At 50.1% G+C, this 16087-nt stretch overlaps 2 protein-coding genes across 2 annotated transcripts in view; one reads left to right on the forward strand and one right to left on the reverse strand.

The window, feature by feature from the left end:
- LOC122543455 (uncharacterized) overlaps positions 1–16087 on the forward strand; it is a 106661-nt gene that overhangs the window by 50168 nt on the left and 40406 nt on the right. The window contains exon 5 of the mRNA XM_087974347.1: positions 5308–5314. Coding sequence (XP_087830473.1) covers positions 5308–5314 — 7 coding nt within the window. The remainder of the gene's footprint in view (positions 1–5307; positions 5315–16087) is intronic.
- LOC122543458 (uncharacterized) overlaps positions 8363–16087 on the reverse strand; it is a 71042-nt gene continuing 63317 nt past the window's right edge. The window contains exon 7 of the mRNA XM_087974349.1: positions 8363–9912. Coding sequence (XP_087830475.1) covers positions 9135–9912 — 778 coding nt within the window. The 3' untranslated portion in view covers positions 8363–9134. The remainder of the gene's footprint in view (positions 9913–16087) is intronic.

The raw sequence follows: 16087 nt of genomic DNA on the forward strand, positions 1-16087 counted from the left end.
CGGCTTCTTCTTCCTCAGGCACCTGAGGAAATTTGGCATGACGGCAAATATCCTTGCCAACTTTTATAGGTGCGCCATCGAGAGTGTTCTGTCTGGATGTATCACTACCTGGTATGGCAACTGTACCATACGTGACATTAAATTCAATTCAAGTACATAGATCCCTCAAAGTTGCCACCCAAGTGGATAGGATTGTTAAGAAAACGGGGTGTTTTGGCTTTCATTAACAGGGGGATTGAGTTTAAGAGCCGTGAGATTTTGCTGCAGCTCTACAAGTCCTGGTGAGGCCACACTTGGAATATTGTGTCCAGTTCTGGTCACCCTACTATAGGAAAGACACAGAGGCTTTGGAGAGGGTGCAAAGAAGGTTTACCAGGATGCTGCCTGGACTGGAGGGTTTGCCTTATGAAGAAAGGTTGAATAAGCTCGGACTTTTCTCTCTGGAGAGAAGGAGGAAGAGAGGAGACCTGATCGAGGTGTACAAGATAATGAGAGGCATAGATAGAGTCAATAGCCAGAGACTTTTCCCCAGGGCAGGACTGAAAGGAGTAATAGTTTGAAAGTATTAGGAGGAAGGTATAAAGGAGACGTCAGAGGTAGGTACTTTACCCAGAGAATTGTGAATGCATGGAATGCGTTGCCAGCGGTGGTGGTGGAAGCAGAGTCACTGGGGACATTTAAGCGACTGCTGGACATGCACATGGATAGCAGTGAGTTGAGGGGTGCGTAGGTTAAGTTACTATATTTTACATTAGGATTAACCCTTGGCACAACATTGTGGGCTGAAAGAAAAGTACAGCATAGAACAGACCTATGTTCTAGATGCCCTTAATAAAAGGAACAATACAGATTGGCAACACATGGTAAACGAACAGAAGCGAGTGAGCACGCTTGAGCAACTAAGCGAGATGTTGGAGCAATACATCGCAGTGGGAAAACGCTGTAGCATTACCTCCTCGGGAGAGAGGAACTAAGCGACGTGCGGGAGGCTGCGAGACAGCTTCTCACAGCTAACTATCATTCTGCTGGAGTGAGCAACATGCTTAACTGGGAGGGAAGCCGTGGCTCAGAAAATGGGGTGGCAGAGTGGGCAGCACTGCTGCCTCACGGCACCAGGGTCCCAGGTTCAATTCCAGCCTTGGGTGACTGTCTGTGCGGAGTTTGCACATTCTCCCCTTGTCTGCGTGGGTTTTCCCCAGTTTCCTCCCACAGTCCAAAGATGTGCTGGTCAGGGTGAATTGGCCATGCTAAATTGCCCCATAGTGTTAGGTGCATTAGTCAGAGGGGAATGGGTCTGGGTGGGTTACTCTTCGGAGGGTTGGTGTAGACTGGTTGGGCCAAAGGGCCTGTTTCTACACTGTAGGGAATCTAATCTAAACAAAGCTTTTCACTGTACTCCGGTACATGTGACAATAAATCATGTTACGACAAGGGGTAAACCCCCCCTGTGCTAATTTAAACCAGCAACGCAGAAAAGATTCACCCCATGCTGTGATCTGTTCAAATTCGAGGCACAGAGCTATCCCAGAAGCCACTATTTAAAGTAAAAATGAACAACTTTATTCTTTTAAGTGCGACAGAGAATATTAAAACCAACAACCATTTACAACTCTTCCCTCTTAAATCTATCGTTTACCTCCCACCCGGCCGATAAAAAAATTTAAGATTTTAAAAAAAGAAATAGTGACATTTCAAAACCAGTCAGTTTTGCTGATTCTCCTTTGTAGATTGTCTCCAAGTCACCTTTTATGTTCTGCTACACAAACTCCCCACAGGCAGGTACCTTTCAGAGAGCTCTTCAGCTTGCAGTCTGCATTTGTTGGTCTTTGGCAGTTCTCCCCTGAACTGTTCAAACTGTCCGGTTTTATAACCCCAAAATATCAGACCGTTTCATTGGTTTTACTATTGTCAAAATACTAAATTCAAAGTTGATTGGATTTTGGTATCTTGGGGCATAATTTAAAACTGATCGGCCGAATTGGAATTTGTGTTTTGTTTCATGGCAACCCAGCTACTGCAATTTGTTTCGCAAGTGTTACATTGTTATCTTGTTCTGTGCTTTGTCTGTCCTTGCTAACATTTCAACTCTCTTAAAGATACAGTACACCTCTCCACCTTCAGAACAATCAAATCAAATCCAGAGGAAGGGGTGGATACGTGTGCAGTTACAATGTGTAAAAGACATGTGGATAAGACATGAACAGGAAAGGTTTGGAGGGATCTGGGCCAGCAGCGGTCAGTTGGGACTAGTTCAATTTGGGATCGTGGTCTGCCTGGACTGTGTTGTGCGACACTATAACAACACTCTTGTTTTACATCATCAGCAAGTTTAGATCTCATGGAATACAGGGAGAACTAGCCATTTGGAGACAGAACTGGCTCAAAGGTAGAAGACAGAGGGTGGTGGTGGAAGGTTGTTTTTCAGACTGGAGGCCTGTGACCAGTGGAGTGCCACAAGGATCGGTGCTGGGTCCTCTACCTTTTGTCACTTACATAAACGATTTGGATGTGAACATTGGAGGTATTAGTTGGCAGGTTTGCAGATGACACCAAAATTGGAGGTGTAGTGGACAGCGAAGAGGGTTACCTCAGATTACAACAGGATCTGGACCAGATGGGCCAATGGGCTGAGAAATGGCAGATGGAGTTTAATTCAGATAAATGCGAGGTGCTGCATTTGGGAAAGCAAATCTTAGATGGACTTATACACTTAATGGTAAGGTCCTAGGGAGTGTTGCTGAACAAAGAGACCTTGGAGTGCAGGTTCATAGCTCCTTGAAAGTGGAGTCACAGGTAGATAGGATAGTGAAGGCGGCGTTTGGTATGCTTTCCTTTATTGGTCAGAGTATTGAGTACAGCAGTTGGGAGGTCATGTTGTGGCTGTACAGGACATTGGTTAGGCCACTGTTGGAATATTACATGCATTTCTGGTCTCCGTCCTATCAGAGAGATGTTGTGAAACGTGAAAGGGTTCAGAAAAGATTTACAAGGATGTTGCCAGGGTTGGAGGATTTGAGCTATAGGGAGAGGCTGAACAGGCTGGGGCTATTTTCCCTGATGCGTCAGAGGCTGAGGGGTGACCTTATAGAGGTTTACAAATTTATAAGGGGCATGGATAGGATAAATAGACAAAGTCTTTTCCCTGGGGTGGGGAGTCCAGAACTGGAGGGCATAGGTTTAGGGTGAGAGGGGAAAGATATAAATGAGAGCTAAGGGGCAACTTTTTCACACAGAGGGTGGTATGTGTATGGAATGAGCTGCCAGGGAAAATGATGGAGGCTGTACAATGCAACATTCGAAAGGCATTTGGATGGGTATATGAATAGGAAGGGTTTGGAGGGATATGGGCCGGGTGCTGGCAGGTGGGACTAGGTTGGGTTGGAATATCTGATCGGCAGGGACGGGTTGGACCATGCTGTACATCTCTATGACTCTATACAAACCTTCTCACACGCAGTTCCTTAAATGAGTCACACATCCACTTTAATTCCACACACTCCTTTCCTGTTGAGATGATGCTGTCACTTTAAGAAGATCAACCTGGAAAAGTGTGAAGTGATTCACTCTGGAAGGTCAAATTTGAATGCAGAAGGGTTAAAGGCAGGATTCTTGGCAGTGTGGAGGAACAGGGGGGATTTTGGGGTCCGTGTTGATAGATCCCTCAAAGTTGCCACCCAGGTTGATAGGGTTGTTAAGAATGGCGCGTTGGCTTTCATTAGCAGGGGGATCGAGTTTAAGAGCCATGAGGTTGTGCTACAGCTGTATAGAGCCCTGGTTAGACCACACTTGGAATATTCTCTTCCATTCCGGTCGCCTCATTATAGGGAAGGATGGAGATGCTTTCGAGAGGGTGCAGAGGAGATTTACCAGGAGGTTGCCTGGATTGGAGGGCTTCCCTGATGAAGAATGGTTGAGGGAGCTAGGGCTTTTCTCATTGGAGTGAAGGAGGACGAGTGGTGACTTGACAGAAGTGTACAAGACGTTAAGAGGCATAGATAGAATGGATAGCCAGAGACTTTTTCCCCAGGGTGACAATGTCTGTCACAAGTGGGCATAGTTTTAAGGTGATTGGTGAAAGATTTAGGGGAGCTGTCAGAGGTTGGTTCTTTCCTCAGAGAGTGGTGGGTGAGCGAAATGCACTGCCAGCGGTGGGAGTAGAGTCAGAGACATTCGGGACATTTAAGCGACTCTTGGAAAGGCACGTGGAAGATAGTGAAGTGAAGGGTATGTAGGTTAGTCTGATCTTAGAGTACGATGAAAGGTCAGTCTTTCATCGAGGGCTGAAGGGCCAGTACTCTGCTGTTCAGTCCTTTTCTCCCCCCTCCAAGAGAGGTTGTAAAGGCAGAGGCGCCGACATGTCTGGTTTGACAATGGTAAGGGCAGTGGCCAGTTCTCCCAGTTCAGGTTCTCTCTAGTATTGGTTTAGCTGTAACAGTGAGAAGCTCCTGCTGTCCAGATGAAGGTTCCAAGCTTCTGCAGATGATTCTTGACTGACTTTTCACTCTTAAATCTCTCCTGCCCATAAGAACCTGAGTTGGCATTTCCCTTTTTGCCAAGGGGGGAGGGAGTGTTGATGGGACGTTACTGGATTGGAACAGCTCCTTAGTTAAGTTACTGTATTGGGTCAGTTGAGTTTTCCAAGAGTTGAGTTATTCTAAATTCCGTTCTCATTTGTTCGTGTGTCATCAAGCGTAGTATCTGTTTAAAGTTTGTGAGAAGATTTGTAGCTCGGGTGCTCATTGTTGTGGTTCTGTTCACCGAGCTGGAAGTTTTTATTGCAAACATTTCGTCCCCTGTCTAGGTGACATCCTCAGTGCTTGGGAGCCTCCTGTGAAGCGCTTCTGTGGTGTTTCCTCCGACATTTATAGTGGCCTGTCCCTGCCGCTTCCGGTTGTCAGTTTCAGCTGTCCGCTGTAGTGGCCGGTATATTGGGTCCAGGTCTATGTGTTTGTTGATGGAGTTTGTGGATGAGTGCCATGCTTCTAGGAATTCCCTGGTTGTTCTATGTTTCGCTTGCCCTATAATGGTAGTGTTGTCCCAGTCAAATTCATGTTGCTTGTCGCCTGCGTGTGTGGCTACTAAGGATAGCTGGTCGTGTCATTTCGTGGCTAGTTGATGTTCGTGGATGCGGATCGTTAGCTGTCTTCCTGTTTGTCCTATGTAGTGTTTTGTGCAGTCCTTGCATGGGATTTTGTACACTACGTTAGTTTTGCTCATGCTGGGTATCGGGTCCTTCGTTTTGGTGAGTTGTTGTCTGAGGGTGGCTGTTGGTTTGTGTGCTGTTATAAGTCCTAGTGGTCGCAGTAGTCTGGCTGTCAGTTCAGATATGTTCTTGATGTATGGTAGTGTGGCTAGTCCTTTGGGTTGCGGCATGTCCTCGTTCTGTTGTCTCTCCCTTAGGCATCTGTTGATGAAATTGTGCGGGTATCCGTTTTTGGCGAATACATTGTATAGGTGTTCTTCTTCCTCTTTTTGCAGTTCTGGTGTACTGCAGTGTGTTGTGGCCCTTTTGAATAGTGTCTTGATGCAACTTCGTTTGTGTGTGTGGGGGTGGTTGCTTTCATAGTTCAGGACTTGGTCTGTGTGTGTGGCTTTCCTGTGTACCTTTGTGGTGAATTCTCCGTCTGGTGTTCTCTGTACCATCACGTCTAGGAATGGGAGTTGGTTGTCCTTTTCTTCCTCTCTCGTGAATCGGATTCCTGTGAGTGTGGAGTTGATGATCCGGTGTGTTTTCTCTATTTCCGTGTTTTTAATGATTACAAAGGTGTCATCAACGTATCTGACCCAGAGTTTGGGTTGAATTTGTGGTAAGACTGTTTGTTCTAACCTTTGCATTACTGCTTCTGCTATGAGTCCCGAGATCGGTGAGCCCATGGGTGTTCCGTTGATTTGTTCGTACATCTGGTTGTTGAATGTGAAGTGTGTTGTGAGACACAAGTCCAGTAGTTTAAGTATGCCGTCTTTGTTGATGGGTTCAATGTCCTGTTGTCTGTTATGTCTGTTCAGCAGGTTGGCTATTGTTTCTCTGGCTAGGGCTTTGTCAATAGACGTGAACAGTGCCGTTACGTCGAATGAGACCATAGTTCCTTCCTTGTCTATGTGTATATTTCTGATGATGTCCAAGAATTCCTGTGTTGACTGTATAGAGTGTCTGGATCCGCTGATCAGATGTTTCAGTTTCTGTTGTAGTTCTTTAGCCAGTTTGTGTGATGGTGTCCCTGGTAGTGATACTATGGGTCTGAGTGGGATGTCTGGTTTGTGCACTTTAGGTAGTCCATAGAATCGGGGGGTGTTTTTGCTTTCAGGTTTCATTCTTTGTTGGTCCAACCTGGTTATCTACAGCAGAAACTGAAACACCTGATCAGCGGATCCAGACACTCTATACAATCAACACAGGAATTCTTGGACATCATCAGAAATATACACATAGACAAGGAAGGAACTATGGTCTCATTCGACGTAACGGCACTGTTCACCTCTATTGACAAAGTCCTAGCCAGAGAAACAATAGCCAACCTGCTGAACAGACATAACAGACAACAGGACGTTGAACCCATCAACAAAGACGGCATACTTTAGATTAGATTAGATTAGATTACATTAGATTACATTACAGTGTGGAAACAGGCCCTTCGGCCCAACAAGTCCACACCGACCCGCCGAAGCGAAACCCACCCATACCCCTACATTTACCCCTTACCTAACACTACGGGCAATTTAGCATGGCCAATTCACCTGACCCTGCACATCTTTGGACTGTGGGAGGAAACCGGAGCACCCGGAGGAAACCCACGCAGACACGGGGAGAACGTGCAAACTCCACACAGTCAGTCGCCTGAGGCGGGAATTGAACCCGGGTCTCAGGCGCTGTGAGGCAGCAGTGCTAACCACTGTGCCACCGTGCCGCCCACTTAAACTACTGGACTTGTGTCTCACAACACACTTCACATTCAACAACCAGATGTACGAACAAATCAACGGAACACCCATGGGCTCACCGATCTCGGGACTCATAGCAGAAGCAGTAATGCAAAGGTTAGAACAAACAGTCTTACCACAAATTCAACCCAAACTCTGGGTCAGATACGTTGATGACACCTTTGTAATCATTAAAAACACAGAAATAGAGAACACACACCGGATCATCAACGCCACACTCACAGGAATCCGATTCACTAGAGAGGAAGAAAAGGACAACCAACTCCCATTCCTAGACGTGATGGTACAGAGAACACCGAACGGAGAATTCACCACAAAGGTACACAGGAAAGCCACACACACAGACCAAGTCCTGAACTATGAAAGCAACCACCCCCACACACACAAACGAAGTTACATCAAGACACTATTCAAAAGGGCCACAACACACTGCAGTACACCAGAACTGCAAAAAGAGGAAGAAGAACACCTCTACAATGTATTCGCCAAAAACGGATATCCTCGCAATTTCATCAACAGATGCCTAAGGGAGAGACAACAGAACGAGGACATGCCGCAAACCAAAGGACTAGCCACACTACCATACATCAAGAACATCTCTGAACTGACAGCCAGACTACTGCGACCACTAGGACTCATAACAGCACACAAACCAACAGCCACTCTCAGACAACAACTCACCAGAACGAAGGACCCGATACCCAGCATGAGCAAAACTAACGTAGTGCACAAAATCCCATGCAAGGACTGCACAAAACACTACATAGGACAAACAGGAAGACAGCTAACGATCCGCATCCACGAACATCAACTAGCCACGAAACGACACGACCAGCTATCCCTAGTAGCCACACACGCAGACAACAAGCAACATGAATTTGACTGGGACAACGCTACCATTATAGGGCAAGCCAAACAAAGAACAGCCAGGGAATTCCTAGAAGCTTGGCACTCATCCACAAACTCCATCAACAAACACATCGACCTGGACCCAATATACCGGCCACTACAGCGGACAGCTGAAACTGACAACCGGAAGCGGCAGGGACAGACCACTATAAATGCCGGAGGAAACACCACAGAAGCGCTTCACAGGAGGCTCCCAAGCACTGAGGATGTCACCTAGACAGGGGACGAAACGTTTGCAACAAAAACTTCCAGCTCGGCGAACAGAACCACAGCAGTATCTGTTTTGTTTAAAGCGGAGTGTTTTGACTAACTGCATCAGACCTGGAACATCCACTTCACATCTGCCTTTACAATAAGAAGGTGGGATCTGGGCTACATTCTTAACATATTTTGAGGCTGGGGGATCTGGCCTAATCCATAACACTGTCAAGAGATTCACCCCCCCCCCCCCCCCCCCACCTAATGATCCCAGTTGATACCACAATACTGGACAAATCGGATCTCAGACGGAAAATCCAATTTGTGGATGATGAGTTTTATTTCTGCAGTTGGTCACAGTGAACATTATCCACTGAAGACATCCATACAAACGCCACTACCTTGTTTTCCAAAAGAATGACAAATACGTTTTTCTTTAGAAACGTCATGTGGATGGCAAATTTGAAACCTCTCGACATAAAAGCAAAACGAAAAATTCAGACTTTTTCCCCAGCGTTATCCTTGACGGATACTCAGTCCCAGTGGTGTGTCACGCCCTTTCCTAACTTGGCGGCCCCTAATTCAACTGACGTGTTCCCTCCTTTAGGAATATTTTTCTCCAGCTTCCGAGAGCCTGGATCCCTTGACTACTCCGATAGCCAGGTGAATGCTACAAACCCTCTCAATATCTTCGAATGGCAACCTCTCTCCTCCTGCAAAGAGCCTGCCTTTCAGTCCAGAAACCCGATTCTTCTGAACTCCTCTAATATTTCCCATGGCCACTGTCCATCTGGACACCGTAAAACCCCCAGAATTGCAAACACATCGATTAACTCCATCGGCATCTGATCGAGGTACGAAGTCATGTTTTCTTAGAACTAACATATTTAACTCTTTATAGAGAAGCACAACACAGAAACAGACCCTTCGGTCCAACTCGTTCATGCCAACCAGATATCCTGAAGGGAAGAGGGGAGGAGGCAAGGTGCAGTTCTGGATTGGGAGAGCGCCCACCCACTGGAAGCAGAGGCAGCAAGTAGCCCTTCCGGATTTTCGGGCGATGTCGGCGGGAGCCCGATTGCCGGCCGTCACTTGTGGACCCGCTGGTGCCTCCGCAGGTGGGAGGCCCGCTTGAAGGCCCTCCCGCAGGCGGGGCAGGCGAAGGGCCGCTCGCCGGTGTGGGCCCGCTGGTGGGTCAGCAGGCCGGAGGAGTGGGCGAAGGCCTTGCCGCACTCGGGGCAGGGGTACGGCCGCTCGCCGGTGTGGACCCGCTGGTGCCTCCGCAGGCTGCAGGACTGAGCGAAGGCCCTGCCGCAGGCCGGGCAGGCGAAGGGCCGCTCGCCGGTGTGCAGCCGCCGGTGGGTCAGCAGGCCGGAGGAGTGGGCGAACCCCCGGCCGCACTCGGGGCAGCCGAAGGGCCTCTCGCCGGTGTGCAGCCGCCGGTGGGACTGGAGGCCGGCCGACTGGCTGAAGGCCCGGCCGCACTCGGGGCACAGGTAGGGCCGCTCGCCGGTGTGGAGCTGCTGGTGCCTGAGCAGGGCGGAGGAGTGGGTGAAGGCCTTGCCGCACTCGGGGCAGCCGAAGGGCCGCTCGCCGGTGTGGAGCTGCTGGTGCTGCAGCAGGGCCGAGGAGTGGGCGAAGGCCTTGCCGCACTCGGAGCAGGGGAACGGCCTCTCCCCGGCGTGCAGCCGCTGGTGGGTCCTCAGGCTACACGACTGGGTGAACCGCTTCCCGCACTCGGGGCAGGAGAACGGCCGCTCGCCCGTGTGGACCCGCTGGTGCCGGCGGGCGGCGGAACCGTGCGCGAAGCCCTTGCCGCACTCGGGGCAGGAGAACGGCCGCTCGCCCGTGTGGGCTCGTCGGTGCCTCTCCAGTGCCGACGGAGTGCCGTAGCCTTTCCCGCAGTCCCCGCACTTCCAGGGTTTCTCCATGGGGGGGGGGGGAGCGGATGGCCCGGCCGAAACCCTCCTTTGCTGCCGATCGATTGGGCGGCCCCTCAGCTCTCCCCGCGCACGGCATCTGCCAGTCCAGCCTCTCGGAACCGACGGAAGGGGGCCGCGTCACCCCCTTTCGGAAATCCGCTCCGGAGAGCCGAACGGGCTCTCGGATCCCGTGTCTGCAAGTCCTCCCGGTTACCCTGCAAAAGCAGACCGAGGGTCAGAGAGATGTCCAGCACGGAAACAGACCCGCTTTGACAGCAAAGGATATACTGGCCCCACCCCCAGCTCCGACAGCCTGGATCCCTGGGCTGTTGCGACAGCCAGAGGGATTCGACGAACCCCCCCCCCCTCAATATCTTCCGACGGCCACCTCCCTCCTCCTGCGATCAGCCCGTCTTTCAGACCACTGTTCAGACATCCCACGGCCACTGACCATCTGTACATCGCAAAACCCATAGTGAACGGCAAACACATCGATTAACTCCACAGGCATCTGATCGAGGTGTGAAGTCACACGTTGTCTTAGAAATAATGTATTTAACGCGTTACAGAGATGGACAGCATGGAAAACAGACCCTTCGGTCCAATTCGTCCATGCTGCCCAGATATCCAAACCTAATCTAGTCCCATTTGCCAGCACTTGGCGTATATCCCTCTAAACCCTTCCTATTCATTTTCAAGCATAAATATATTCATATATTTAAAACGTGGTCACCAGGATGCACAATCCATGTTTCTATTCTCTTGTCCCAACAATCTCAACTGACACACCCCCCTCCCCCCCCCATCCACAATCGGCTGTACATAATGTACACGCTCAGCATCCACTCGAAGGGTCTAACTGCCGCTGACTGACAGATTCACACTCTCTATCTGTCGAGGGTAAGAATTTGAAGCAGAATTTGGGTAGTTACTTAAGCAGCTCCAGCCTTGGATGTCCTCCACATGCTTGTCCAAGGATGTGCAGGTTAGGGTGGATTGGCCATGCTAAATTACCCAGAGTGCTTCAGGGTGTGAAGGTTAGGGTGGATTGGCCATGCTAAATTACCCAGAGTGCTTCAGGATGTGAAGGTTAGGGTGGATTGGCCATGCTAAATTACCCAGAGTGCTTCAGGATGTGAAGGTTAGGGTGGATTGGCCATGCTAAATTACCCACAGTGCCCAGGGATGTGAAGGCTTTGGTGGATTGACCGTGCTAAATTACACGCAGTGCCCAGTGATGTGTAAGCTAAGGTGGATTGGCTCTGCTAACTTACCCACAGTGCCCAGGGATGTGCGGGTTAGGGTGAATTGGCCGTGCTACGTTACCCATAGTATCCAGGGATGTGTAGATTAAGGTGGATTGGGCATGCTAAATTACCCATAGTGCCCTGGGAGGTGCAGGTTAGGGTGGATTAGCCATGCTAAATTACCCATAGTGCCAGGGATGGGCACGTTAGGGTGGATTGGCTGTGTGAAATTACCCATTGTGCCCAAAGATGTGTAGGCAAGGGTTGATTGGCCGTGCTACATTTCCCATAGGGCCCGGGGATGTGCAGATGAAGACTCACGTCGGACTAACAACCCACTGAGATAATAACGCCTCGCCTCAGTCGGAAAGGAGACCACCCTTCCCTGTAACCTAGGTTGCTTCACTCTGTAGATTAACAAAAGCAGCCTGTGTATGGATTTCAAGTATTCAACGACATGTGAGCCCACAATCTTTCTTGCTTGCGTTGTTTGATCAGTCTGAAGAAAACGTATCCCAAAACGCAACACAAATACCAGCTGTGGGGACTGACTGGGTGACGGTATCACCAGAGGAAGGGTTTAGCACAACTGAAAATGGTTCCAACACCGAATCTAGAGGCTATTGCAGGTTTCTGGCGCTATATCCCTTATTGGTCTCTTTCAGATTTGGTATTCTTGGCATCAGTCAGATGAGTTCAAGACAAAAAAAAAAGACTCCAGCAGCAGCATGAGAGTTGTATAATACCAATGGATAACTGATATCACTATACCATCCTATTAACTGGTGGGGAAACGAACCCATTAATTGGGATCTTCCGAAAAGAGACCATCCTTTCAGCCGGACACAAAGGTGTCATCAAAGGATGGCAATATCTTTAAGACTGACCTTTCCAGAGTCTGCTCCCCTGTGGAAGTCATAAGAACTTGGCGCACTGCTGCATGATGGGATACTTGACCGAGGCAAAAGGTGACCTGGCTCTCAGCCCGGTAGAACAATCCTGCTGGAGATAAAGCCTGAGGTAGCGTAATTGTCATTCAATGAAATCTAGGGAGTGTACCTTAAGTTGGTCAGTCCCTCAGGATGTGAGCAACATCGGGAACAAAGGGAGTGCCCCCCCCCCCCGTGCCTTTCTTTATCTTGAAAAATGGTATTCAACATTACTCGAGTGCGGAAATGTAACTGAATAAAACAACCAAAAGGCGTTTGTATCCTTGGAAATATCGGCTGACTGCTCAGCTGGAGAGGGACTGCCCTGGGATTAAAGCCTGCGGCAGCCTCGCTGAATTCACAAAAACATAAAGTTTCTTGAAGCAAGACTCAAAGCCTCAGACTGAGTCATGTCCTCGACAGAATCTGGCGTAGTCGGCAGGATCCCGAAGATTATGGGATCTGACAACGGCAAGGGAGGGAATAGCGGGCGGGGCATTCCGAGCTGAAAGGGGGACTGGGACTAGTCCTCCTTCCTCCGACTCGGAACCTCCCCACCTGCATTCACTGGACGCTGTGACCTCTCCCTGCCCTGATTTACCCCCCCCACCCAACCCTCCTCCTTGACACACCTGACCGTGCCCCACTCACTGGCGGTCGCCCCCCCCCCCCATCAAAACGCAAGGGGTGCGCGCTCTCCCCCCCCCGGGACTCCAGCCCAATTGACCAAACGCTTTGCCGCTCACTCCCGTGCGCGCCTCCTCGCCGCGGGGAAACTCTGTTAACGGTTTCCACCATTTCCTGTCACGTTCACCCGCTGGGGGGGGGGTTCGGTCTGTGGCTTGAGCACGTCCCGGAGAAACCGTGGGCTTACCCCCTCCTCCGGTGAACCCGTCCAACCCGTGAGTCTCGTCGCTGACCTACCGCGGTTTACCGTTCACCGGTCGCGGTGGCCACACGTGGCGCTCATATAACCGCGAAGGACGAGGTGTCCCTCAGCAACGCTGCCGCCCAGGAGGCTGCTCAGGGTCACGGCCCCCTCCTTCGGTAAGGTGGGACAACTCCTCCCCCCCCCCCCCATGGCCCATATCCTTTAGCTGGCCTGAAGTAAGTGAATGGCTAACACACCGAAACTCTGCAGGCCAGCCCGATCACTCTGAGCACGTGCAGGAGTGGACGTCAGCAGGGGATACGCCTGGCCCCATTCTGAGATGGGTACCAACCCGACTGTAACAGATCCCATGTGCCCCCTTCCCCTGGAAGCCTTAACAGCACCATCAGCAACACCACTTCCTTCAGACAACATGGGAATGTCTCTACTGACACTCATGTGGGGTCGAGGCGATGTCCCTTTATTATACCCAGGATTGAGCCTCTCTAGAATTTGACAAGCCAAAGTTACTGTTGTATTGAATGGGTCCGGTGTCCTTAATGAGACGTCAGGCTCCCTGTAGCAAGACCCAGCTCCCATGTTGCGGAGGGGGCTGAGCGTCCAACTTAACCTACTGTTTTATTTGGGGTCTGAGGCCTATCCTTGGCTTCCCTCAGATTGGAGAGGGCCGTGTGGGATGGGACATGTCGCACCTCACATCAGAGTCTCAGATGGGTCCCCTTCACCCCTGAAGCCCAAGACTGCATTCCTCACCTGGGTTGGGATGCCTTCCCTTCCGATTGGAATCTATCTGCATTCCCGAGGATGGAGCCAATTCACAACAGGATTGGAAACGGTCGCCAATGACACCGCGGAGGCCCTGACCAGGGGGTCAACACTGAGCGAGTGGCAGGTCAAACAGTGGCCCTTCAGAACCACTGGGCCTTGGATATTCTATTCTCCAAAAGAGGGTGGTCCTTGTGCTGGTGTTGGGCGGGAAAGCTGCACCTACAACTCGGAAAATGTCTCCAATTGGTGACTCGCATTCGGACAGAAGTCAAGAAATTGAGCTGCCCTTTTGATTGCGGGTGGCCCTTTGACCTCGCCTGGCTGGGGTCAAGCTGGGGTTCCTCCTTAGTCACTGGGATCGTCACCTTTACTGTCACACGCCTGATACGCCTGGAGAGCTACAGGCCGTTGTTGTGCACAGTCTGTTCCTATCACATAATCCGCTCCAAACACCGGTGATCATCTACCAGACTGTACCCCATCACGACCCCTATGGTGAACAAGCATGTCCGAATATACGCCATGTTCCAGAAGGATGTGCGCTGGTGTTGATCCGGAAGATCAACAAGGAGGGAATTGTGGAAGGTGTAAGAATTTGGGCGGCACGGTGGCAAGCATTGCTGCCTCACAGCGCCAGAGACTCGGGTTCAATTCCCGCCTCAGGCGACTGAAGTTAGCACATTCTCCCCGTGTCTGTGTGTGTTTCCTCTGGGTGCTCCGGTTTCCTCCCACAGTCACAAAGATGTGCAGGGTCAGGTGAATTGGCCATGCTAAATTGCCCGTAGTGTTAGGTAAGGGGTAAATGTAGGGGTATGGGTGGGTTACGCTTCAGCGGGGTGGTGTGGACTTGTTGGGCCGAAGGGTCTGTTTCCACACTGTAAGTAATCTAATCTAATCTAATCTAATCTAATCTAATCAGCATACTGATGCATGACGGGACACTTGACCAAGGTAAGAAGTTCAAATCTCACAACACCAGGTTAAAGAGAGTGATTGTATCCATGACAGTGTGTGTTTGCATGCTTGGCAGAGTGTCTTCATGAGTGTGACAGAGTATAAGCCTTTGAGAGGGTTTGTGCATGGGTGTGAGTGGGGGTGGGGGAGGTGTGTGTGAGTGGGGGTGGGGGAGGTGTGTGTGTGTGTGTCTCAGAGACAGCTTGTGTATGAGAAAGGGTCTGGGTGAGAATGTAAGAGTGTGTGCGTGTCTGTGTGTCAGTGTATAGTGTAGCAGGGTTACCTGTAATGTGACATGACCCCAAGGTCCTGGTTGAGGCCATCCTTGTGGGTACCGAGCTTGGCTATCAGCTCAAGATTGGCATACAGACAGATTCTAACCTCACATCTGTAATGCATTGTCTGAGATGAAATGTCACCTTTTTTTGTTAAATAAGACTTTAAGCTATCTTGGGAACGTGAATTGAAAGTAGGTCTGGAATTTTACATATTAATGAACGAAAACCTGCAACCCATTCTAAAAGATGAAAGACTAAACCGCAATCTAGGTTTGTTCAATGTATCCTACCAGTTGCATGACACTGTGATCTTTTGCTATAAATTCTGCGCCTTATGCTCCTGTTCCGCAGCTGCCCGATGAAGGAGCAGCGCTCCGAAAGCTAGTGCTCCCAAATAAACCTGTTGCGTTGTGTGATTTTTAACTCTGTCCACCCCAGTCCAACACCTCCACAGCAAGGTCAAAAGTGACCTAGCTCTCAAGCATGCCGGTGTAGTGGAAAGATCCTGCTCGAGATAAAGACTGAGGTTGTGCAATTATAGTTTGCTGAAATATAGGGAGTGTATCTGATCCTGGTTAATCTCTCTGACCTTGAGCAACAAAGGGAGCGGCCCCACTGCGCCTTTCCTTCCTATTCAACGTTACAGTGCACAGCAAGCACTGTTGTGTGTATCGTGGTGTAAATATCGGCTGACTGCGGCAGCCTCTCCGTGAACTCACGAGAAGATAAAGCTTCCTGAGAGCAGGCTCGAAGTCTCAGACGAAGCAATGCCCTCAACACCCCCTTTCCCCCCAATTTCCTTTCCCTGCAGCTCCTGCAAACCGACAGCTGAACCCCAGAATGAAAATAAAAAGGAGGGGTGGGTGGGGGGAAAAAGAGAGGGTGCTGCACTCACAGATGTTGGAGAGAGGAAGGAAGCTGCAGTCTGGGCTCAAGCTCAGTCTTCATTCAGAGAGAGAGACAGCAGCAGCATCTCTGCTGGGAGAGGGGCAAGCAGGAGCTCACTGGGCAACTTCCGCAGTCGGACAATGAAGGGGGGGGGGGGCTCTCT

The sequence above is a fragment of the Chiloscyllium plagiosum genome, unplaced genomic scaffold (assembly GCF_037043375.1).
Source record: "Chiloscyllium plagiosum isolate Xiang-an unplaced genomic scaffold, Cpla_swu_hap1 HiC_scaffold_27, whole genome shotgun sequence".
Taxonomy (NCBI): Eukaryota; Metazoa; Chordata; class Chondrichthyes; order Orectolobiformes; family Hemiscylliidae; genus Chiloscyllium; species Chiloscyllium plagiosum.